The sequence below is a fragment of the Sciurus vulgaris genome (genome assembly GCF_902686455.1).
Source record: "Sciurus vulgaris genome assembly, chromosome: 3".
Classification (NCBI taxonomy): Eukaryota; Metazoa; Chordata; class Mammalia; order Rodentia; family Sciuridae; genus Sciurus; species Sciurus vulgaris.
Genome location: NC_136463.1, coordinates 186773922 through 186799465, shown reverse-complemented (window position 1 = coordinate 186799465; position 25544 = coordinate 186773922). Strand labels below are relative to the sequence as shown.

The 25544-nt window shown below is 49.6% G+C and overlaps 1 protein-coding gene across 4 annotated transcripts in view; it reads right to left on the bottom strand.

The window, feature by feature from the left end:
* Positions 1–138: 138 nt before the first annotated feature.
* Positions 139–25544, bottom strand: part of SCLY (selenocysteine lyase) — a 35714-nt gene continuing 10308 nt past the window's right edge. For 3 of the 4 annotated variants that reach the window (XM_079133912.1, XM_079133910.1, XM_079133911.1), the window contains exons 2-12: positions 24244–24356; positions 20178–20278; positions 15811–15991; positions 11870–11997; positions 11405–11569; positions 10444–10550; positions 6171–6207; positions 4110–4193; positions 3600–3699; positions 2426–2501; positions 139–1189 (exon numbers count right to left, since the gene is read on the bottom strand). In XM_079133912.1, the coding sequence (XP_078990038.1) occupies positions 1036–1189; positions 2426–2501; positions 3600–3699; positions 4110–4193; positions 6171–6207; positions 10444–10550; positions 11405–11569; positions 11870–11997; positions 15811–15991; positions 20178–20278; positions 24244–24346 (1236 nt within the window). In that variant the 5' untranslated portion in view covers positions 24347–24356 and the 3' untranslated portion in view covers positions 139–1035. Of the gene's footprint in view, positions 1190–2425; positions 2502–3599; positions 3700–4109; positions 4194–6170; positions 6208–10443; positions 10551–11404; positions 11570–11869; positions 11998–15810; positions 15992–20177; positions 20279–20568; positions 20667–24243; positions 24357–25544 lie in introns of those variants that run through there. The other variant, XM_079133913.1, reaches the window with a different exon arrangement.

The window sequence follows — 25544 nt, the reverse complement described above, 5'->3', positions numbered from 1 at the left end:
TAAGCACAACTTTATGATGATAGGTTGGGATGATGTCCCTACTGTTTGCTCAAATAGACACACTCTGGCCCTGGGCAGAGAGTAGGCAGAGGACTGGCCGCAGACACAGGAAGCCACGGATATCCAGGAAGGCATGGAAACCTTTAATTAGTTCCTTTCATTTCTGATAATCCTTTCCTCAGTACATCCTGTAGTTCTTGGGACCTTAAAGCCACATTAAAAATGTTACTCTCTGAAAATCATTCCTATGTAAATATTGGCATTTGGTGTGTATGTGCTATACATTTTGTGAGGATAAAATAAACCTTTTGCAAACAGTAAGTGTGAAGATGAAGGTGGGGTCAGGGATGACCTGGGCTCCCCTCTGGGTGACCGGGAATTGCACACATTCTGGCTGCTCAGCAGCGACGCTGAGTTGAATCCCTGAGGAAGAAAGCACAAGGGAAAAGTGGGCGTAATGGGACAGCTGGGCAGGGCAGTGGACAGTGCCTGTCGTCCAGGACAGTGGTCCCATGAGGACCAGGTGTCATCAGGAAGATGGTTGGGCCAGGGAGGCCAGGAGGCTGCAGAGGAGGCCGCACCACATGGGTGCAGGTGCCATGGTCAAAGCAAAACTTCAGCCCCACCTTTGTGACAGCAGCCTACCCCAACAGGACTATCTTCCAGGTAAATCCATCTTGGGAGGGGGCACTCCTGATATGCCCAAGCGCCCAGAGGAGGATGGAAGAGTTTCCATTTCCACACGGCCTCTAGCAGCCACCATGGGACAGTCCTATGTGGGTGCTGGTGTCCGGGCCCGGCAGGAGCTGGGCTGGGCGGGGCGTCTGTGTATCAGGCAGCCCCACCTCCAGGGGAGAAGGCACACAGACACCCCAGTGCCTGGACACTTCATGACAGCGAGGATCTAAGGAAGTAAGGGTGGCCCTGGTGCACCGAGAGGGACAGGTCGGGTGCGAGCACTCAGCGATGGGCTTCCTATGAGCAGAGTGACCAAGGTTCCATCCTGGCCACCGAGGGCAAGGGTGGCCCACGGCACTAGGCCTGGCCTTCCAGCTGGGCCACGGCCTGCTTCAAGTCCTGCACGACGAGGTCCACCTCGGCCCTGGTGGTGCTGCGGCCCACGCTGAGCCGGAGCGCGTTCCTGGCCACGTCGAAGGGGATGCCACAGCTCAGCAGCACTGGGGACGGCCTGGGGAGGAAACAGTGAGGAAAGGCTCCTGCTCACGCTGCTCTGGGCACAGGGAAGAGACACTGCCCCTCTACTTCCAGCTGAGTCCCCAGGTCAGGGCTGTGTTGACCCCGTGCCTGCTGCCTAGCCTGGCTGTCCCCCCACACATCTCCCCTCAGCAGCACCCCCTCCTGCCCCATGCCAGGGCTCTGCTGCCTCTCATGGAGGCTCTCTTCCTTGGGCAGCTGCGTCTAGCTCGGGTGAGCCTTGGACCCCAGGGCTTCCATGTTCCTGAGCAGTCTGAGGTCCCCCACTGACTGAGAATGCAAACAGCCTCATCCTGGGGCACATGGGCAGTGGCGCTGTGCTCTGCACACACTGGAGCTTGTCATTGCTCCCCCATGCGGTGCTATCGAGACCACAGTGGCACTGAGGGCTGCCCTTTTGGGTGCTGCACGCTACAACAGCGCCAGCCGAAGTGCCCTAGTAACAAGGTCCTCACACGGGTGCAGGTCCAGGCAAGGGCTGCCTCCCCTACCCCAGCCTCTCTGCGCGTCACACAGAGGACAGTGACGGGTCAAGAGTCTTGGTTTGCTTGCTGGGCCCAGACCCTGCCTTCTGTCTGCCAAGGACGGGGCTAGCCCCAAGTTGCCTCTGCACCTGATCTCGCAACAGCATCCCCGTCCAGACCCTCGAAGCCCTGGTGGGTTGTGGGGACTCCCCGTCAGGTGAACTCTTTCCCCACCTCACTGCTTCCTCCTGGGCGATGCCCTCAATTCCTGTACCAGGGCATACCAGCAGAGGGGTGACCCTACTTCCTGTGTCCTCTAGGACCCACTGGCTATTTGTTCCTCCTGGGTTTGTCCCCCACCTCTGGCCTCAGGTGTCTCGTTTGAGGAACAGGCTCCCACAGGTTCTCCACCCCAGGGCTGTGGAGAGTATTCAGAGCAATACTGCCTCAGTGCTCCACCAGGCAGCCTGGCGCCTGTCCTCTCATTTGCACCTTCCTGTTCTGCAGGCTCTGGACTGCTGCACCCAGATCCCTGTTCTCCTCATCCTCCTCTGCCAGCGGGGCAGGGCTGCTTCTCCAGAAAGCGCTGTCCCCCTTGCTCTAGACCTGAATGGCCACCAGAGTCCAGGCCCCTTCATGTAGCAAGCCAGGGGCGGGCCTTCTCCCTGCAGGTCTGCTGCTCAGGTGACCAGAGCCCATGGTCCCCCACCTCCAGCTAAGCTCTGGATGTGGTTCAGAGTACTCACCGGTCCCCTTGGTCTGAGTGGCAGGAAGCACCCACGCTGGCCAGCAACATTCGGCACTGTGCAAGCACCACACGGCCTGCAAAGACAGCACAAGCCCTGAGCCCCGGGCCTAGGGCCACTCCTCCCCAACTCGGGCCTGGCCCTGCTCCCTCTAGTCCATCAGACCTCCAGGGGTGGTGGGAGAATTCAGCAGCACCAAAGGAAAACACTCCGCTCTCCCCCAGCTGCAGAAGATGGCCCTGCCTTCGGAAATGGCATTCCAATCCATCGCCTCCATGACACCTAGGACTCCCACTGGCTGCCTAGCTTCATGGTTTGTCGCTGGGTTATTACATGTGTACCTACTTTCTGGGCCGGAGCACCCAGGAGCCCCTTGATGAGGTGGCAGGTGCCCGCCTCTGCTTTGCAACACTGTGACTCAGGCCATGGGCCTCCTGCTTCCTCGCCTAGGGGAATGCCACGTTCTCAGTCACACAGCCTCTTTCCAGGGGGGTCTGCAAGTCCAACAGGGTAGCCAGGTTTCCCTGTGCCATCCAGGGGGTCAGCCACTTCTAAGAAGTCCAGCTGAGGCTGCAGGTGACTCAGGTGTGCTCTCTGAGCACATCCCTCCCCCATGAAACATGGCAGGTCAGGTCCTGGACTGGGCCCTCATGGAATTAAGAGGCCAGGTTGTACCCACATCTGGGAGGTAGGGGACACTAACTGCTCCCTGGTAGGGGGAGAAGGTCGCAGGAACAAATTCCACAGTTGGGCACTTTGCCCTCACTTAGCCAGCTATTAAAAATGACTGCCTCCATTTCCTCTTCTTCTCAAAATATTGTATAAAGTTGCTAACAACAGACAAGCTTTCTAAGCAATGGGTGACTGTATTTGCTCCCTAATGGCTAACGGATGATGTGAGAACTGAGAGGATCCACATTCAGTTTTCCTGAAATGTGCAAGGTCAGCAGGGAGGGTGCCCATGGTGGGAGCCTCAGGAAGCCACCAACCAGCTGACCCAGGCGACAGGTTGGCTCTCGTACCTGGCCCTGTGACGGTCACCCTGCAACCTGCTAACAGCATGAGCTGCGGTGCCCATGCACACGGCGAGGGGAGGCACTGGCTCAGACCCCCCACAGCCCAGCACGCAGGAGGTGCGCCCAGCACAGAGGGCTGGGACGGGATGGGCATTCACCTTGAAGCTGGTGTCCCTGGATGGAAAAGTTACAGGTGTTGGGAAGGCGCTCAACCCCTGGAAACCGGCTGTTCAAGTGAATTCTCTTACCAAATTCAGCCTGAAAGAAAAATGAAATATTTGCTGATAGCTTAAAGATTCCTCCACCACCACCAATTCTGAACATGTAAATATTGACCTTGTCAGTGAGCATCTACTTATGAGAGGTAGGTGGGCTGGGCTACGGCTCTGTGGAAGAGGACAGGGGAGGGAAAAACAGTGACAGACCACAGGAAGCAAAGGCAGAAGTGGTCATCCTGAACACACGCACCTCACATGCACCCACTACACACCTCTGGTGCTTCTAAGTGCATCTGTGTAATGATGGTCTACACAGCCAGCGTCCCTCTCTGGGGACTTCTGGTTGGTGCTCACATTCTGCGGATCATGACCTTATGGTGCTCCAGATCCCTCCTGCCCACTTGTGCCTTCCTGGGGCAGGTGAGGTCTAGGCCCGGTGCCCCCACTCACCTGCAGCCTCTCCTCCAGGTAGTCGCGGACGTCTCTCATGTGGGCCTCGTATGCTTCCCAGTTCTCGGTCACCAGCTCAGCAGCCTGGGGACACAGACAGGTGACACTGAGAAGCCAAGGAGAGCAGGAAGGCCCAGCCCGTCATGCTCCCTGCTGCAGGGCACAGATCAGCTGGCCATGCTGGCAGCCTGAGAGCATGCTGCGCCTTCCGCTCCACAGAGACTCCCTGCCAGGCACTTCCTGCAGGCTCCTGCAGGCAACCCCAAGGAATGCACATTCCAGAGGAACAAAACAGAAGACCTGGGAGGCAACGGGGAGGGGCCACACAGGTCTCGGGCTGATGGAGGGAGACAGCGGTGAGGGTAGCAGGGGCATGCCGGCCTTGGCCCACAGAGCAGCATGTGCCCCTGGGATAGGAGGGCTGCTGTGGCAAAGGAGAAGGTGGCAGTGGACACAGGGACAGGCTTCCCAGGCCCTAAGAGCTGAATCCCATGAAGTGCCGTGGGCAAATGCCATTACTTGGGGAGGGGCAAGAGACCTGACTGACGCCTGCATCTCTCCTGCTGCTGTGCAGAGAATGGCAAGCATGACGTGGTCTAGGGCTGGAGGCCATGGTTAGACCAGAAGGGGCACTGGATGTTCTATTAGATGCAGGAGATGAGGATGGGACAGGCCCAAGGGGTCTCCCAGGCTTTTGAAGCAAGGACCTGGATGGTAGGAGGTACCACAGGGTGAGAGGGGATAGGAGGGACCCAGGCAGATTTTGGACCCTAAGAAAATGTGCAGCAAGCAGCAGGGGACATGCGTGTCCCTGGAGAAAGGTGAGGATCTGCCCTTAGCTATGGTCACTGGGAGGATGAGGCCTACCCGGGCAGGTGTGGAGCAGACCTGACAGCAGATCATGCTGGCAGAGGAGGACAGGAGAGGGAAGGGGCTCACTGGCAGCCGTGGCATGCTGCCAAGGGCCTGAGGTGGGGACATCCCTTTGGCTGGAACAATGCAGCAGAGACCACCAGTCCCTTCAGAAAGACAAAGGGAAGAGGAGCAAGAAGCTGGCATGAGAAAGGAAAGCAGGTGAGGGTGGAGGCCGCTCTCAGGACTCCTCTAGCGGGGGCCGAGTGGAGGTTGGAGGGGTGCTGGGCAGGGGGTGTCCGGCCAGCAGAGAAGAGATTGCAGGGCGGGACCAGGCAGGGTGAGGACCCAGGGAAGGAGCACAGAGCCCTTGGGACGTTGTAGACGCAACTCAGGGGTGAGGTCAGGCTGGGGTTACGCGAGCTGACGCTTTGCTTCGGGAGCTACCACTGCAACCCCAACCTTGCAGGTGGGACCCCAGGGCTTGGGGAGCTCTCGAGGGTGACCTGGGCACTCGGGAGCAAAGCCAGGCTGTGTACTGGGGACTACACGGCCAGCGGGCCTCGCTATGGTCACTGGAATCAATGAGCAGGCGCCAGACTCCAGTGCGGGCTCCTCCTCCAAGGGCAGCTGCCACAGCTCACAGCTCCATGACTACCCCGAGCAGGACCTGGGTCAGGGTGGGGCTCCGGGGCGGAGCACTGGCCCAGTGTGGGTGCAGCCCTGGATTCAATCTCCAGCACCCAGAACATCGTAACCAAAAGATGACTGCCAGGCATGGAGGCACACGCCTGTAATCCCAGTGACTCAGAGGCTGAGACAGGAGGAGCTCAAGGTCAAGGCCTGCATTAGCAATTTAGGGAGGCCCTAAGCAATTTAGGGAGACCCTGCTTCAAAATTTAAAAAAAAGGGCTGGGGATATGGTTCAGTGGGTAAGCCCCCCTGGGTTCAATCCCTTGTACAACCCCCCCCAAAACAAAACCGACAAAACCAAAACAAACAAACAAACAAAAAAACCCTAAGCAGGTGTAGCCCACCCTACGGATCTCTAAAGGCATAGTTCTCCAGGCTAAGGAATGAAATTCTAGGTTTTTCCTTATCAGTCCATTCACTGGGTGGTGAACATCAACCTCCCTGAAGCCCTGGGTTCCTAACATTGCCCAGGTAGTGGCACAGTGTGACACCTCTGACCAAGGCTGCCAGGCTTACCTTGCCCAGTCCTGCAATCATGGGTGTGTTCTCCGTCCTACAGGAGACAAGATATCATGCAGAGTAAGTCAGCGTCCTGAAAGGAGTCCTTCCACGAACTTCATCATACTCAAGCAAAAGCAAAAGGACCTTCCTAAGCATGGGCCACGCGGGTGTTCAGTGGCAGTAATAGGCCCCAGCACCCATGCCAAGTTTCCACTTAACCTGGCCCACACGGACCACTGTGGGCATACACAATAGCTGTTCACAGTGACAATTCTTATCTGGGTCCTTTTTCCACCCGGAGGAGAGGCCCTGCTACTGCAGGGCCCAGTGCATGCCTCTTTGGTCCCCATGTGCAACACAAGGAAGCTCGTTCCCAGCACTGCTTTGGTAAACAGCTGAGGACCTGCACCCGAGCTCAGACATCAGTAGGGCACCTGGCATGTGTGTGCACCTGCAGAAGGGCAGGGACAAGGAGCAGCGACACTCCAGCTCAGAGCTCACAAGGCTACCCTGCCTGCAGGAAAAATAAGACAGAGTACTTTTCTTAATTTAAGCTTTGGCTGAGAAAGTGTCCTTAAGCCTCTGTATCTGGCTGCTGCTGGCTTCCCAGGGTAACGTTCCCTGATGCTCAGCACCTGCAGTCTGGGTAGGTGCGTGGTGACGGCATCTCCCCAGTGGCCTTTTCATGTGCTCATGTGCTCGCTGTGTGTCCCCTGTGGAAAGGTCCCTCATGTCTTCTGTCCATTTGTTCACTGCTTTTTGCTGTCGAGCCTTGTGAGTTCTCTACGTATTCTAGATACTAGTGCATTATCAGTTCAGTCATTTGAAAATATTTGTCCTCTTCACAAAAATCATGAAACTTATTCTTCCTAGTCCTTTTCTTTTCCTGAGGATACTTAGATTTTTATAAAGTAAAACTTACATGAATTTTCTTGTATGGGTACTTTTGGTGTCAAGCCCTAGAATTTTCTGCCTCGCCAAGATCCCGAATTTCTTTTTCTTTCTCTTAAAGTTTTATACATACATAGATTAACCTATTATGGTAATATGATATATGAATTATCATTTTTCTTTTGCATGGTATTCGTGATTGAACCCAGGGCCTGACGCTTGCTAGGTGAGCACTCTACCACTGACCTACATCCCTAGTTTTTTTTTAATTTTGAGTGACGATCTAAGTTGCCAGGCTGACCCCAAACTTGCCATTTCCCAACTATCTGAATGACCTATCTCACCGTGAGCGAGGGTGGTACCTAGTCTCTTTGAGGGTGTGGTCTGTTCCGTCTATGCTGTCAAACTTTGCCTGTGCAGGGCTGTTCTCAGCATTTGCTTACTGTCCTGTTGAGGTCTCTGGGCCTACGGTGACAGCCCTATTCCATTCCCGATGTAGTGTCTTCTTTCTTTCTTTCGTCAGTCTTGCTAGAGGCTTGTCAATTTTTTGCTTCATAGTTTTGAAGAGCTGGCTTTCTGTCACTGTCTGTGTCTTCAGTTGCACTGGCCCCTGCTCCTTGCTTCTTTCTTCCATTTGCTCTTCCTTTCCTGGTGGGAGTCTGTTGCCGAGGCTCTCCCTCTCGTTGGGCGCGCTCTTCAGGACTACACACTGACCTCTCAGCACTGGCCCAGATGTGACCTGCTAGGTTTTGGGAGTACTGGGGACTGAACCCACGGGCACTAAACCACGCGCCACAGTCCCAGGTCTTTTCACTTTTTCTTAGTTGTCAGTGAATCTTTTATTTTATTTATATGTAGTGCTGAGGATCAAACCCAGGGCCTCACACATGCCAGGCAAGTGCTCTAAAACTGAGCCACAATCCAGCCCTCTTTTCACTTTTAAGACAGAAACTTGATAAGTTGCTAACGGCCTTGCTGAATTGTTGAGCTTGCAATCCTCCTGCCTCAGCCTCCGGAGTTGCTGGTATTACCAGCATGCGCCATGGCCACCCAGCCCACAAATCTTCTTACACTGTACTTTGACTTTCATCAAGTTCAATGTATTTAATTTTCTTGAGATTTCCTCTTTGACCCCAATGGATTATTCAGAAGTGCATTGCTTCTTTCCAATTACCTGCATTTTCCTATTATCTGTTTTTTACTTCTAGTTTGAGTCTATTGTGGTCAGAGAACACACTGTGTGATTTCAGTTCCTTGCACTGAGCTCTGCTGAATGGCACAGCGTGTGATCTTATGACACACTCCAGGTTCTTAAGAATATGCGATTTGCTGCTGTTGGGTGGAGCATCCTGAACCTGCTGATTGGGCCCCAGGGCTGATGGTGTCGCTGAGCTCTTTTACATCCTTGCTCTTCTTCCCAGCTGACCCGTCCACTGTGAAGAGGGCGGATGTCTGCTTCTCTGCCCTGTCCTGTCAGTTTCTGTCTGGCACATTTCACGGTGCGGTCACCCAGCCCCGTTCACAGCTGCGGGCTTCGTGGTGGAGGGACCCTTGCCCTGCACATTCTCCCTGTCTGAGCTTTCCCTTGGCTCGGGGCCCACGTACCTGACTTTCTAAAGTGCTGCTGCTGTCCTCAGCCTGCGCCTAATGAGTCCTTCCCCACCGTTCCTTGGAGCCAGTCGACTGCTCCGCTTGACGTGGCCTCGCCGCTACCTTCCACCATCTGCGTTCAGCGTGGTCGTCGACCTGCCAGCTCGTTTTCATTCCCTTGTGCCTCTCCCCCTCTTCTGCTGTGTGGTGCGGGGGTCCCACACAGCCTCACTCGTGCTGCCCCAGGGCTCTACACCTCCGGCCCCATTCAAAATCCATTTCCTTTTTCTTATCCTTCTGGGTACTTGACATGTGCTGGGGTTCGACCTCTAATGTCCACCTCTGTATCTCCCAGCGGTGCCTCCAGTGGCTGCTGTTTTGTTTGGAAAGCTTTTCAGTCACAGGTGCTGCCCTCTTACCAGTTCAGATGAAGAACAGACACGGCATCTCCTTGGTGTCTCTTGGCCTTTGTCTTCAGAGGACTATCCTCAACATCTTCTGCATACACATTTATAACCACGTAGATATTGTTATGAATTTTACTTAAGCCATCAAACACAACTGAGAAGAGTCCAGAGAAGGAATACCCACAGAGCTGTTGAAGACCTTCTTCCCGAGGGCGTCTCGGTTCCCCTTCACACCTGCAGGTGTCTTCACCGGGCCTGGGACTCTGGGTAAAGGGATCTGAGCACCTGAAAAATACTGTGCACTCTCTTCTGGCCTCCGTGGCTTCTGGGGAGAAATTCACTGCCGTTCAAACTGGTTTTTTTTGCTAACAGAAAGCTATCCTTATTCTGACTGCTTTCAGACCTGCTGGTCCTTCCTCTTTGGAAGCTTAACCGGAGGTGGTGGTGTGCACTTCCCTGGGCTCCTCCCACGTGCTTTCCAGCTGTCTGAGTCTGTGCCTGTCCGTGTCTTCTGTAAGACTGGTCCTCATGCACTTTGCTGCTGTGAGCTGGGGAAGCAGGCTTACCTGTGATGCTTGGCTGGAGTGGAGCAGGCACCGTTTCAATTTTCTCTTCTTTCTAGAAAGCAGACTTGGCCGGGGCACGTTTTGTATGTCATCATTGCTGTTTCCAGGCTGCTAGGCTTTTCAGCTCTAAGTGTGGGGTATGTGAGGCCAAAAGAGAACCCATTACGTCATCCTTGTTTCTCCCTCTTGTTATGAAGCTTCTAACGGAGTGTGGTGCTGGCACCCACAGATTCCTGGTGTACAACATCACTACACTGGAGTCAGACACTGGAGCCATCTTCCAGGAAACAAGGGTACCTCTTCGTGGCCCCCTAGTCCCCACAGTGAAGAGAGGAGCTGCACATCTCACCCCCAAAGGGCCCAGCAGGGGCTCCTCAGTGTCTGGGTCAAGACAACAAGGGGAACTGGATGCTCTGAAGTGCTGAGAGAAAGGAGCTCGGCCTTGTGATGAGTGCCTGCGATGCCAGCAGCTTGGGAAGCTGAGGCAGGAGGAGCTCAAGTTCAAGACTAGTCTCAGCAACTTAGCAAATCCCTATCTTAAAAAATAAAAAATAAAAAGAACTAGGGATGTAGCTCTGGAGTAGAGCACCCAGAGTTCAAACCCTAGCAACAACAAATAAAAAAAGGAGAGAAAGGAGAGACTTCCTTCACGTGCTTGAACCACCCCCAAGCAGTCCTGAGTGTCAGCCAATCACTACTGCCCATTCTGATCCAGGAGTGACATGGACAGTGCTACTGCAGAGCTTCCAAGAGACAGAGAAGCAGCAAAATGCCACTTCTCTACGGGCAACAGCACAGGCGACACTCAGAGACTTGGTCAGCTTTCTACCTTACCCTGGCCTGAAATTCCGCTCCTGTCCACCTCCAAACAGCATAGGGTGCAGCGGGGTAAGTTTACCGAGCCCTCGTACGTAAAGTGCACCAATCCTGGGGCCGTAGAACTGGAAGGAAAAGGCAGTCTTTCATTCAATGAGAACTTCTGAGGACGGGCTTGGAGGCATGAGAGTGGCACTCTGCCACAAACTGTCCTGGTGCTTCTTGGTGACCCCTCAGCGGTGCTACCACCACTTCTGACCTGCCCTTGGGTACAGGGCAGAGCCCAGGCCTGAAAGGCAGGGTGGACCTTCCTGCACATCACACCAGAGCCTGTAAAAGGAGACTAGCGACTGGAACTAGAGGTTGCCTCGGCTTTTCCCCATATGATCCTTTCTCCAACTGAGAGGTGCAGAGTTGGCTGCATGCACACTGCCTTGCGAGGAGCTGGAGACTGCGCTTTGGAACATACAGGGTTCCGGCTCTCACCAGCCACTGGAAAGACAAGCCCACACCCCAGGCCTTCACTGTGAGCTCTTCCCCACACTCCGCCTCAAAGACAAGAATGCCGAGACTGCACCTACACATGCAGAAGCCACAATTTAACCAAGTTAGAGAAAGCTGTAGGGTCTTGGGCCCCACATCCGAGCTGAGGAGGCCTACATTAGGGCTGGTGAGGTTCCTGTACCTGCTACCCCTGCAGAGAGCACCGACCGCCTGCTAAAGCGCCCCCCACCTCCTTCCCAGGGCCTCGCTGCCCTGGCCCTGCTCCCATGGGCTGGGATACATGTCATTTTTTCATGGCACTTGTCAAATGGCATCTGAGCTGCAGATGGCACTCCCTTCCTAAACCCCTGAGGACAGAGACAAGGGTTGCTCACCACAGCAAGTGAACATCCCACAGTTCTTGGGCTCGCTGCACGGTGGGCCTGTAAGTCCACAGGGAACCTCCCCCAGGAGGGCGGGTGGCCCTGCACTGTACCTTGTGCCCCACGATCGTCAGGAAGTCCACACCGAGGTCCTCGACGTCCACGCGTCTCTTCCCCAGTGCCTGTGCGGCATCCGTGTGCACCAGAATTCGAGGCAGGCCAGAAGCTGCCCGCCTCTGGTTCAGGGCTCTGATGCGCTGGCTGATTTCAGGCACAGGCTATGGGGGAAGCGGACAGCTGAGTATGTGGCTTTGGGACGATGAAGACCAAATGAAAGAAGCGAGGTGAGGGGGACGAATGGTTGTGAAATTGAAGAACAGAAAGAAAGATCGGGCCCAGGTGAGACACCTGAAAGCACCACTGTTCCCGGCACCTCCCTCCCGCTGGAACTTTCTTTCTTTCTTTTTCTTTCTTTCTTTCTTTTTTTGGCAGTGCTGGGGATTGAACCCAGGGCACAGGCAAGTACTCTACCAAATGAACTATAGCCCCAGACCTGGAACTTTCTTAGAAAGGCTCACCATGACAACGCCGGTCTCATTGTTGGCCAGCATGATGGTCACAAGGCATGTGGTTGGGCGGACAGCTGCCAGAATGTCGTCAACCTCTGCCTGCCCGTTCACCCTGGACACTGGGACGAAGGTGACCTCTGAAATACAGAGCACATATACCAAGGTTAACCACCACCAAGATGACATGATCTCTACAGTTATAAAAGCGACTTACTGTCCAAGTCCAGACAGTTGTAAGGAAGGAATAAGAGCCCTGCTGGCCACGGAGAAGCTTGGGTCTAGGGCGCTCTAGCAACAGAAGCTCGGCTGGTCAGAAACCACGAGAAGGGTGGTGGCTCCATGGCAGCTACAAGCTAAGCCTTAGGCCAATCAGACACCCTGACAGACCAGGACACACAGCTAAGGGCCCAGCGTCAACACAAACTTCAAAGACTTTGAAGATACAAAACTGCAGCCGGGTGCAGTGGCGCACACCTATAACCCCACGACTTTGGAGGCTGAGGCAGAAGATCACAAGTTTGAGATCAGTCTCAACAATAGGGCTTTTGGCGAGACCCTGTCTCAAACTAAAAAATGAATAGGGTTGGGGATGTGGCTCTGTGATGACATGCTGGGTTCAATTCCTAGTACCCAAAACCAACCAACAGCAAAGAGGCCCAAATTAACTGGATTAGACTCTGGGGCAAGTTATATCCCAGAACACTGTCAACACAGCAAACAGCCTACAGCCAGTGCAGTCTAACAGTTGGGCGTAACCAGCAGGAAGACAGTGGGGCAGAGCAAGAGTAAGTGGGGACAAGGCGGTGGGCAGAGCCGTGTTCACCCTATGCCACTGCAGGATGGTTTTGCCTCTGCCCGAGGCTGGGCCCCGAGACGTGAAGCCAGGAGCTGCAGAGTGCTGGGGGCAAGGACTTGGCAGGCGGCTAGGCTGAGCCAACATCAGAAGCAGCAGCAGGGAGGACGAGGGGAGTGAGCGTCCGGAGCCGTCCCGACATGACCTATGGCACACGGTTTCTAATAAACCACAAGGTGCCACAGAAACAGCAGATGTGAGAATGCAGGCAAGAGAAAGGGAATAAACAGCCCTTAAGAATGAGAACAGGTGAGGCGATGTCTTAACAGAGAAGGTCGGTAAAAGACCAGGACCAAGAAAAAAGAACACAGTGGGAATTCTGGAGTTGAGAAGTCCAATAACGGATATGAAGAATGCATCGGAGGGATTCCAGGGCAGATTTCATGAAAATGGCAGAGAAAATAACCAGGGAACTTGAAGGCAGGTTGATAGAAACCATACAATCAAACACCAGGAAGAAAAGAGTGAATACAACCACAGAAAAATGTGGAACACAGACTGCCGTGTTAGTCAACTTTTCATCACCAAGACCAGACACCTGACAAGAGAACTAGAGGAGGAAAAGCTTACTTTAGGCCCACGCTTTCAGAGGCCTCAGTCTAGAGTTGATGGACTACTGCTCTGGGCCTGGGGTCAGGCAGAACATCACAGTGAAAGGGTGTGGTAAGGGCAGCTGTCAGCTCATGGCGGCCAGGAAGCAGAGGTGGGGGCGGCCAAGGATCCCCAAAGGCACACCCCTAGTAACCAGCTTTCTCCAATCATACCCCATCTGCCTATAGTTACTACCCAGCAGTCCATTCAAATTATTAACCCATCAAATGGATTAATCCACCGATGAGGATCAGTTCCCATCACTGCCTCAAAGTCCTACCTCTGAACTTTCCTGCGCTGGATGGAGATCATGCTTTCAAAACATGAGCTTTTGCCAGGCCTAGTGGCACACCCCTACAATCCCAGTGACTTGGGAGGCTGAGGTAGGAGGATCACAAGTTCGAAGAGCCTCAGCAACTCAGCAAGGCCCTAAGCAACTTAGAGAGAAAAAAAACAGCCAGCCAAAAACATACATCCACTCTCTTCCAAACCTGAGGGCACAAGATAAACATTCTCAGAAAAACAAGAGTCCATTACCAGTAGCCTTCCTCTCAAGAAACAAAGGGAAGCGTCCAGGCTGAACACAGCTGCCCAGATGGCAAACGGAATCCATGAACAAAAGCAATAGGACAGGCCAAAGTAGTTATTTAATTATAAAAGACTCCAGAACTGTGAGAAATAAATTTCTTTTCTATATATTAAAAAAATATTATATGTAAAAGACAGCAAAATTGCATTTTTTTTTTTTTGGGGGGGTACTGGGGATTGAACCCAGGGGCACTTAACCACTGAGTCATATCTCCAGCCCTTTTTTATTTTTCACTCTGAGACAGGGTCTCATTAAGTTGCTTAGGGCCTCACTAAGTAGATGAGGCTGGCTTTGAACTCCGAGATCCTCCTGCCTCATGAGCTGCTGAGATTACAGGTGTGTGCCACTGTGCCCAGCCCTTAACTGACTTTCCAAAAAAAAAAAAAAAAAATCTGTATAAAACAAAAGATCTAGTTAAAAACATCACAAGGAAAGAAAACTACAGACCAATACTTACAAATACTGATAAAGAAAAATCCTTTACAAAATATCTGGAGCCCTTCTAAGTTAAATTTAGAAATACGAAAAGGGTTCCATACCATGACCAATTGTGATTCATCCCAGGAATCCAAGACTAACCAATGTGATATACCATTATCAATAGAGTGACAGACAAGCCCACATCGTCATCTCCATAAGTGCAGGGAAAGCATTTAATAAAATCTAACACTCTTCATGATAAAAGTACCCAACAAACCAAGAGCAGAAGGGAACTTCCTCAGCCTCATGAAGGGCATTTGTGAAAACCCACAGTTAATATCATGCTTAATAATGAAAGAATAAATGGTTCCTCTAAGTTCAGAAGCAAGATAAGGATACCTACTCTCACTACTCCTACTCAATGTAGAACTAGAAGCTCCAGCCTGGGCAATTAGGCAAGAAAACAAAACTAAAGGAATACAAACTGGAAAACAGGAAGTAAAACTATATTTGCAGTTGACATGATTTTATACATAGAAAATTCTAAGGAAAATGCTAAAATGCTATTAGAAACAAGTTCAGCAAGGCTGTAATATACAAGATTAATAAATATCAACTATATCTATGTATACTAGCAATGAACAATCCAAAAATGAAATAAGAAAATTCCAGCTACTCAGGGGGCTGAGGCAAGAGGATTTCAAGTTTGAGGCCAGCCTGGAAACTTAGCAAGACCCTGTCTTAAAATAAAATAAGAATAAAAGAAGGGACTGGAAATATAGCTCAGCTTGCCTAGCACGTACAAGGCTAGGTGTTCAATCTCCAGTGCTGGGAGGAAAAAAAGAGTAAAATACTTCAGGATAAATGTAATGAAATCCAAAATTTAATTCTGGAAACTACAAAAATGTTGGAAAAGATTAAAGTAAATGGAAAGGCATCCCATGTTCATGGACTGAGAGTTAATATTGTTAAGATGGCAATACTGTCCAAAATGATCTACAGATTATAGATTCAATGCAATTCCTATCAATCTTCTACCTAATTTTAATTTTTTCCCCAGAAACTAACATACTGATCCTTAAATTCTTTGGGAAATTTGTGGGATCTAGAATAACCAAAACAATATTGAAAAAGAACAAATTTGGAGGAACTGTACTACCTGATTTAAAACTTACTACAAAGCCACAGTAATCAAAACAGCTTGGTACCAATATAAGAACAGAAATACAGATAAATAGAATTGAGATTACAGAAATAAACTGACCTCACACAAATGGTCAATGATTTTTTGATAGGGGCATTAAGACCATTCATGGGGAAAGAAGAGTCTTTGAATAAATGTGCTGGGACATCTAGATATCCACATGCAAAGGAACAAATGTGGACTCCCACCCAACACAAAATTAACTTAACTTCAAACAAGAAAGGCCATCTGCGCCTTGCCTGTGGCCCTGTCCCACCCCACCAGCGCAGCAGGATGGCCCTGAGTTCACCTACCAGCCACTTGTTCTTCCACCAGATGCTCCAGGGGCAGGCGGATGGAGTCGTGCTCCACTGTGCAGGTGATAAAATGGGGCCTGGCCCCTTCCTCAGGGCTGTGCTGCTCAACCACGTCCCCCTGTGAGGTCTGGTTTTCATGGAAGTACTTCACCATGGAATGGATGACTAAATTATTTGACTGCAGAGATACAGCAGAAAACCACTTAACATCGCTGTCCTCAGGGAAGAATGAAGGTAACAACCTCTCTCGCTTGCTACTGTTTTTGTGTCTCACATTTAAAAAGAAAAATACAGCCTCGAACAACTACAACAACCTCCTGAGCTGTAGCTTTTGTAAGATTTGCAGGTTTTAGACTTTGAAAAATTTGAGAATTCATTTGCAGTCAGATATGTCTGTTTTGTTGTTAAGTGACGTTACAAATTTTGACTTCTTTTTTTTGGAAGCAGGGATTGAACCCAGAGGTGCTTAACCACTGAGCCACATTCCTGGTCCCTTTTTATATTTTATTTAGAGATAGGGCCTCACTAAGTTGCTAAGGCTGGCTTTGAACTTACAATCTTCCCACCTCAGTCTCTCAAGCTGCTGGGATTACAGATGTGCGCCACCATGCCCAACTTTAATTTTGTAATTTTATAAAGTTGTCAGAAGAGCTGCCCGAGGAGCCTTTGCTGGTGAAATCTGAGCAGCACAGTCTCCATGCAGGGCTGCTGGCTTTGCTATCAAACAAGCCCAGCAACACAGCGACTCTGCTTCTTGGACTTTCTTCTACAGCTACCTACACTTGCACAGAAGCAAAGTGATATATGTAAAAATTATAAAAGTAGCACTGTGACAGCAAAACCTTAGAAAGCCTTACATGTCTGCCTCTAAGGGGACCTGTTCAATAAACCACACAACATGCACTCGGTGGAACAGGAAGCAGGTGTAAAAACACCAGAAAACCTCTCTGTGCTATTGCTGAAAGTTCTCAAATACACTTGGTAATAAAAATGGTGGATGGCATTATATACAGAGTCCTGTGATTGGTCGAAAAAGGTGGAAATACATACCCATTTGCAAAAAAAAAAAAAAAAAAAAATTGGATGATGGTAGGGGGGACTTTTTTTTTTTTTAATTTTTAAATTATTCTTGTTAAAGATAGCAGAAAAGGTACCCTTCACCCCCACCAAAAAGTGTGAGAAATATAAAAGCACAGTTTAATGAAAATATCTGAGTATTCGGGGGGGCCCCGCCCACACCCAGAAGCCCTCCCTGCAGGTCACCCTGCTCTTCCTCATCCTTTACTTCCTGTGAGAGCACCTGAAACAGTATTGCTTGGCCTCTTTTGCCCTTCATAGGACTGGAACTGAAGTTTCTTGTCCAGTAAAGATTCAATCTATTCAAATTCCAGAAAAGAAATCCCACAACAGAAACCTGTTAGCCGCTGCACTTCCAAGAGTCCCTCACATTTTGCAAGCTGTGCCCTGAAAACTCTCAAGGCAGTGCCCGCTGCAGCTTCACAGTTACGCCTGGGGAGAGCTGCGCTGCCTGCAGCGTTCCACCTGATGAGAGGCCTCGGCTTACACAAAGGTGAGGAGATGGCAGGGACGGTGAGGCACGGGTGGCTCCGCAGAGTTCAGGCCACTCTTGTACAGATGCTCTGGGTCCAGAAAGAAGGGTCTTCAAGTCTCCATGTGGTTGCACTGGACCTGCAATCCAACATAAGGCGGTCCTTGAAGACCATGGGAGCCAGAGGTCACAGAGGATGATCCAAATGACAGCGATGTCTTGAGCTCTCCACAGAGTTGCATTTCCATCCGTGTCAGGGGACTGAGACCAGGCTTGGGACTCCACCTTGGCCAGGCACACTCCTGCCACCCCAAGAAAGCTGGCTGTGGCAACATTCCCTAAGAGCATCCTGAGCATAGTGGAGAGCTGTTCAAACAGTGGGTCACATCAAAAAGTGCACAAGTGATGTGGTCACATCACTCTAGATGGAGACTCGGTGCCCCCTGGGCAGCTTAGGCCCAGGTGACTCCTCCTGGCTGGAGGCTGAGTACAGTGCCCACACCAGGTGGCAACCTCAGACGCCCCCTTTACTCCCTGAGGCCCAGCTCTGCAGAAGACACTCATTTGACTTCGCCCATGCGGTCACACATAGCTGTACGCTGCCACCCCTGCTCGACTGGGTCACTTACTCTAATTCGGAAGGAGTTTCTGGCTATACTGAACAACATTGCTACAGTGTCCTCTGTGTCTCAGGCCCTGGCACTGCCTCGTTCTCCACGGGGCAGCCTCTGCATGGACTCTGGCTGGGAGGACACTCATGCCATTCCTCACAGGTGAAACCGTTGCTCACAGTGGTCCTCGGTCTACACTCCTGCAGCTGTGTCCCTTGTCAACACTTGGCATCGCTGGACTCCGGACGGCTGGGCAGAGGCTCTGTTGTCCTATACTCTTGCTGAGGTCACCCTCAAGGCCAGGGACTGCTCCGTGTGTGGACATCACCACGGTCCCCAAGGGAGTCCATCTTCCAGCTGGACTCTGGCCGACAGTGAGGTCCTGCTTTTGTGGATGCTAGCCAGTCCTTTGCCAGCTCAGTCATGGCTGTCTCTCCAGCTGTCTAGCTGTCTTTTGGCTTTCTTCATAGTGTCCTTTGATGAACTAAAGTTTATTTTGTTGTTTCTGTGATAGAATTAGTCAACATTTTCCTTTAGGTTAACACTTTCTGTATTTTACTTGAGAAATTCATCACAAAGATACTAACTTATCACCTAAAAGCCTTATAAATCTTCACAACTGGGTACTTGTTCCACCTAGAGTTATTTTTCCTATCTGTTTTGAAGCAGAAGTCCAGTGGCCTTTCCTTTGTTTTGCCCAGCAATGTTTACTGAAGAGATCCTCTTCCTTGCCTGAGCTTTTCCTCGTCAGGCAAACCTGACGATCTTACTATCTATTGTAAAACTCAAGAGTGAGAGGGAAGTGCCCAGCAACAGCTGTCCTGGGACTGCCCCAAGCAAGCATGACGGATGGCCACCCTCATTACATGGCAAGTGTCCACACCTGCATGACTCTGTTCAGACCAACTGTGCCTTGCCTGAAGAACACCCTGCCTTAGTTACGAGAGCTTTCCACAGAATCAATTTCTGGTACAGCAAGACCTCTTACTGTGTTCTTAATCTCCAGAACTCCTAACTACTCTGGCTCGTTCATATTTTTGTATACATTAGTTTGTGGGATTTCACCAAAAAGGAGTCAGAATTTCACTGGAGGTTGTACTGAAGCTACAACTTGGAAGGATCAATTTGGAAGGAATGGAAATGTTTGTAATAACACTGAGTCTTCAGGCTATGACATGATGTACTACACCCTTTATTCAGAACTTCTTTGAAGGGTCTCAATAATAATCTAACTTTCCTGGTTCTTTCTTTTTAATATATTTTTTAGACCTTGATAGACCTTTTATTTTATTCATTTACTTATATGTGGTGTTGAAAATTGAACCCAGTGCCTTACACATGCTAGGCAAGTGCTCTACCACTGAGCCATAACCCCAGCCCTTCCTGGTTCTTTTTCAGTAGATTTCCTAAGTACTTGGTATTTTTCATGTCTGGTAAATACCTCTTTGCTGCTGGCATATAAAAAAATCCAACTGATTTGAATTCAGTTATTGTTGTTTTTTGGTACTGGGGACTGAACTCAGGGGCGCTGGGCCCACATCCCCAGTCCTATTCTGTATTTTAGTTAGAGACGAGCGCCTTGCTTTTGCGGAGGCTTTGAACTCATGACCCTCTTGCCTCAGCCTCCGGAGCCGCTGGGATCACCTGATTTTTGTATCTGCAAGCTTGGCTACATTTTCTTATTAACTCTGATCATCTAACTGTAGATTCTTGTGGATTTTCTATGTGGATGGCTGTCGCCTCTTTCTTTCAGTAGGGCACTGGGATGGTGCTACTAACTTAGCAGAGGCCATGGCAGATGTCCACTGCAGTGTCCTGGAGGGTCTTTATCAATGTGAAAATGAGTTCTGTTGGGATGCACCAAACCTCAAACTCAATAAGGCAAACAACTTCAGTGGGATTCAAAGGAGTGACTCCAGGGCAAAACCAAGGGGGCCTCTCTTAAGTGCAGTAACAAGGCAAAGCAGGTCACTTTAGATATTGTACTACAAATATCCAACGGCCACCTGGAAGTTACTTACAGGGTAAATGCTCGCTAATTAGGAATACAACACCACCAAGCACGATTCTTTCTTAAAAATACCAAACAAACAAAAACCGAACTTAAAAAAAAAACAAAAAAACAAAAAAACAAACCCAGCACAGACTGCCCTCTATATTCTATTGCCACTTACGGTTAAGAGTGTGGATCGTCAAAACCTTACCTCAGTGCCCCCAGAAGTGAAGATGATGTCTTGAGGCTTGCCACCTATCATGTTTGCAAGGGTCTCCCGAGCTGCACTGATAATGTCCTTGGCCTTTTTACCTTGAGGAACCAAAAAGGAAGTTCATTACCTTTGTATCCCTAAGTCCAACTGACACGTTTAATAGAACCACCACACACAAAAGAGAGACCTGAATGGGCAATCCAAGGAGGAAAGGCATCCCTCCATGTGGTCACAGGGTGCTACTGCCAAGCAGTGCCTGGGCAAGGGGGCAGCAGGAAACCGTCAGCAAGCCAGTGGCAACCACTGGGATCTAAGGAACCTCGAGCCAGAGACAAATACAGGACGCCTGGGAACCCCACAGCTCCCTACGACACGGCTTTCTTCTTACCGGATGCTAGAGGACAGGGGAAGCTGTGGCCATCTGCCTGGCTTCCCATTCATCAAGACAGGAGAATGAAAGGGTGGAATAATTTGCTTAATATCATGCTGCAAAACAACAAAAATAAGCAGAAACAGAACTCATGACTCCATGTACAATGCCACATCTCACGTGCGGGGTAGCCTCTTGTGATAAAGGCATCTGCTTTCACACAGGCTGCACATCCAGTGACTGCCCAGGTTCTCTGGACAGGAAGGAGAGACAGGAGCCATGCTTCCTGTGGCAGAGAAAGAAAGGCTCTGCAGGGATGGTGAAAACCTCAGTGACCATTCTTAGTCAGCAGAGCTGTGGTCCCCAAACTTCGACTACCTAATCTAAATTGTAAAAACAAGTTCAGCAGACACTATTAAAAACTATACAATGTAAAACATTGTAAAAGTAGAAATACAGAAGACGAGCTAAACGCACGAAGCAATTCCCACACTCCTTAACTCTACCGCACAGCTTCTGACGTTGAGTATCAGGGTTCATAAGTGTTTTCACTCTGACCTGTCCATAGACCTGGGCAGGTCTCCTGTCTGGCACACGCTCTGGCTCCCCTTGGAGTGTCCCTCAAGTCCTGCCCAGCAGAGGCATCCCATTCCCTCCAAGAGCTTGCTGAAGAGCGCGTTGAAGTGGCAGATTTCAAAGTGGGTGCGCCAGCCCTGCCTCCTGGCAGGGAGAGCCGCTGCTGCAGTGCGGCGCGTGAGCTCCCCGACCAGCCCCGAGCACCAGGGAGCACCAGGGAGTCTGGCTGCAGGGAGTGGCTACTGTAAGAAAGCCCAGGACCCAACTTCCGACAGCTGGGTTCCAGGTGGGGTCTGCCATGCAGCACTGCGTCCCGTTCCACTTGGCTGCTCAAGCAGGTGCCTCCACTGTAAACCTGGGACAGGAAAGGCGCTGCCAGCCCACCTGGCAGGTCCTTGCTAGCATGTGTGCCACAGCAGCTAACCACACTCACACTCAGACTCAAGGGCACCCTCCCAGTTGTCATCCACAGTCCACCAGCTCGTGCAGAGACGCAGTCACAGGTGACTGAGACGGAGAAGCCAGAGCACAGTAGATGAACGCATATGCAGGAACAGGGAGGTAGGAAAGAGAAACGTTAGAGTGGATTCCGTTTTGGCAATTAAAAAGTGAAAATTCACCTCAGAGCCTAAAAGAGATGCCTCCCTACATGTTTGGTTTTGCAAAGCTTTTCATTACACTATACTTGTCAATTGTAGATGAACTTAAAGTGGCTTGTAAGTGCTGTGCAGGTGTCTAACAGGCACCTCATCTGTGCATGACCCAGGCCCCAACCAGCCAGGTGGATGGCACATGGCTGCCTGGAATTAGGACCACAATACCCAACTTACGTAACAATTACACGTGGCCAAGGGACCAGTCTCTGGGCACAGGGCGGGCACAGGATACTTTTAGAAGTGTCCTTGAATCCCCAGCACCACAAAAAAAAAAAAAAAAAAAAAAAAAAAAAGAAGTGTCCTTGAAGAACTCAGGGATACCTTTATTCTCCTCTTTTTCTCCTTTTGACACAACTGTTGACACAATGGCTTGAGCTGGAGCAGCCATCTTGACCATAGAGGCAAGGTGCATGTTGATGACTAGTGCACACAGGGCCCTAGGTTCAATCCCCAGCACAACAAGAACAGCAGTAACACAAAGTGCACACTGAGGATGGAGAAGGAATAAGAAAGGAGCCAGTCCCTATTGGGGGGCTCCACATGGGCCCAGACTGTGTGAGAGAAATAAACTGCAAGCTATATATGCTGCTGTTATTGGGGGTCTTAATCTCTTGCAGCAAAACTATATAACTACATTTTCCACACTTGTTCAGACAAGGCTTTTTCTTTGGTGGTGCAGGGGAAACAATAAAATCAGGCTGTATATCTTGTTTATAACACGCTTTTTTCACTTGAACTGGGTGTGAATATAATCTTTCTAGGTCATGAGTATAGTGCACACCTCACTTCTACAGGGTCCAGAAGTCCACTCTGGGGCAACTAATGAACAGAGGTTACATACAGGTTTAATTTTTTTTAAATTTTAATTTATTTATTTTCAAATTATTTGTACTTGTAGATAAACAGAATGCTTTTTTATTTTATTTATTTTTATGTGGTGCTAAGGATCGAACCCAGTGCCTCACACATGCTAGGCAAGTGCCCCACCACTGAGCTACAGCCCTAGCCCAGTTTTTATCTTTTGCTACTGTAAGTGATACATATCTTGGGTATTAAACATCTTACCACCCATGCTCAAAGCTTTCCCTAAATTCCCCCCAAAGGTTTTGAGTCATGATATTGTGAAAATTAAAACATTCTATGATAAAGTAATTTTTTCTTTCCTCCGTCTCCTTCTCCTATGAGCATCAATAGAAAGTGGGCCGAGATCCACTTTTTATTAACTAGTGGAAACAAAAGCTGTCGAAGCACCCTAGAGTCTCCAGCCTATCTCATTCAGGCCAAGAACACGTTCTTCCTGAGAACTTCCCAAACTCCTTTTATTAGCATTTAATTATTTTCCATATTCTCAAGTTTAACACTTCAGAAAGTTCAATTTTATCAAAGGAGAAGTTAGACATAAGGCAATGTCCAGAAGATTAGTCAACAAAAAAGTTAATAAATTACTAATACCTGATGTGAAAAAGCTTTTAGTTACTAAGTTGTAGTAAAAGTCTGAATAAGCAAGGACATGGAAGCACAAAGAACCCGGCGAAGTTGCCCACAGGCCTTTTTAAACCTTAGGGCCAAGCCACATCCTGTCTGAAAAGTTATTTTAGCTCATCACGATCCAGTTAAGATGGTTTATCTTAATTACCCCAATAAACATTAGCTACAACAGGCAAGACTTCAGCCTGTCTGTATGGAAATACAATGTAACGCTGCCATGTAACACTGACTTGAAGCAAATTTCTTTCCAACATCTCCTGCACCCTGTAATCCCAGCAGCTCAGGAAGCTGAGGCAGGAGGATCACAAGTGCAAGGCCAGCCTCTGCAAAAAAGAGGCACTAAATAAGTCTGTGAGACCCTATCTCTAAATAAAATACAAAAAATAAAGCTGGGGATATGACTCAGTAGTCCAGTGCCCCTGAATACAATTCCAGGCAATCCCCCCGCCAAAAAAAAGAAGCTCTACAAATAAAAAAAGAATCAGGAAGAAATAAGAATATTTAAATTGTAATGTGTAATGAAAGTAACAAAGTTTAAAGTAACTGCCCCCACCCCCACCCTTGGGCACTTGCTCTACCACTAAGTTACATCCCCAGCCCGAGGAACTTTCATTTTTCAAAAAGGCCAGGATTCTGTGTGCTCCTGATGATTTAAAAGACACTTTGCAAATTTCATACAGCTATGTGAAAAGATTTTAGTAGGCACTGGCATTATGAATTATTCCTAATGAGACCTCTTTTTTATGTGAGAAAAAGCAAAGGAGAGCTGGTGAAAGAATGAACATCAAAGGTGAAGGTTGTGGCATCAACAGGGCTTGACTGACAAATCTGAACTTTTCAGAAAAAAACTGAGCTAAAGATCTATAGCTAACAGAAAATCTTTTACCAGCAGACTCTTGGGTGAATATTCTTTAGGAGGCCTCTGCTCCCACCCCATCTCTGCGCTGTGCCCACGTGCCTCTTCTAGAAGTACCTGCTGTGTAGGGGCTGCTGGGATTCCCCCAGGCTTCCCACATGGCCTCAGTCATGGCCTGGATAACTTCCGGCTCCAGGGGAGTTGTTGCGTTATAGTCCATGTAAACTTTCCTGAAGAAAAGAAAAGGACGACACCCCAGTTTAGGGAAAGGAGGTGAAACATGAGAAGCAGCTGCTCTTGTGGATTGGCTCAATAGAAGCACACGATGCCCAGGGCAGTGGGCTCCGCAGCACACCTCTGCAGCCTTCCCCAAACTGCTCCAGAGGAACATGGAGGCATGATCTCTAACAATCCACGCCAAGTTTATGTCAACAGACCATCCATCCAGATGTTCACAGTTTCCTACTAATGGCTGGTAGGATTAAAGATCTGTGGGCCTGGATTACACACCTGACTGGGACAAAGGACAGCACGGCAGGCTCCCCTGGGGGACTGCACATTCCCCAGGAATCTTCCCCTTTGCTATTAGGATGGCCTCTGGGCTCCAGGGAATCTGGGTGCCCATTTCCTGCCACTGTCCACTCCCTTGGCTTCCCCTTCCCTGGCTTCCTCCCCTGGGGCAGGACTTGCCTTCCACTTTTCTTTGAGTCACAATGACCCTGGCCCCACCCCATCTTCAACTTATACTTCTGGGCGAGGTCCAACAGTGCTATTTAAAACTGTAGCACCCCCTCCCCTTCCTGGCAGCAGTGCTTGTCATGTGACCCCCACAGGATGTGTGTTTCTTGTTTAGTTTCCATTTCAACAGGGTAACAGAAGTGCCTGTGGGTTTTGTTGGTTTCGGTTTCCTCCTGCTCTCTCACCAATGCCAAAGATAATGGCTGCCAAATGGCATGGACCTGCTTTAAAAGATGACAAAGTAAATGCCACAGAAAATCCAAATCCTCTGAAAGATCCTTTACTAAGTTTATCTGTATATCTTTTAACCAGTACCAGAAATTTTCAGAAATCTATATAGTAGATAATTCTGATACTAGTAATTATGTTTCCTGACTTTTGAGTAAACAACATGTTTTAATCAATCTATATGAAATTGGATTAGAAATATACATTATTTGGATACAAATTGGATTAGAAATTGAACAGAATATACATTAGTTGTATACATTTAGTTACAATATACATTAGTTGAATATACATTTTTTCCCCCAGTTGTGGGGATTGAACCTAGGGGTGCTCTACCACTGAGTTACATCACCAGCTTATTTTGAAACAGAATTTCACCAAGTTGCCAATGCTGGCCTCAAACCTGCCATCCTCCTGCCTCAGCCTCCCAAGTGCTTGGGATTACAGCATTC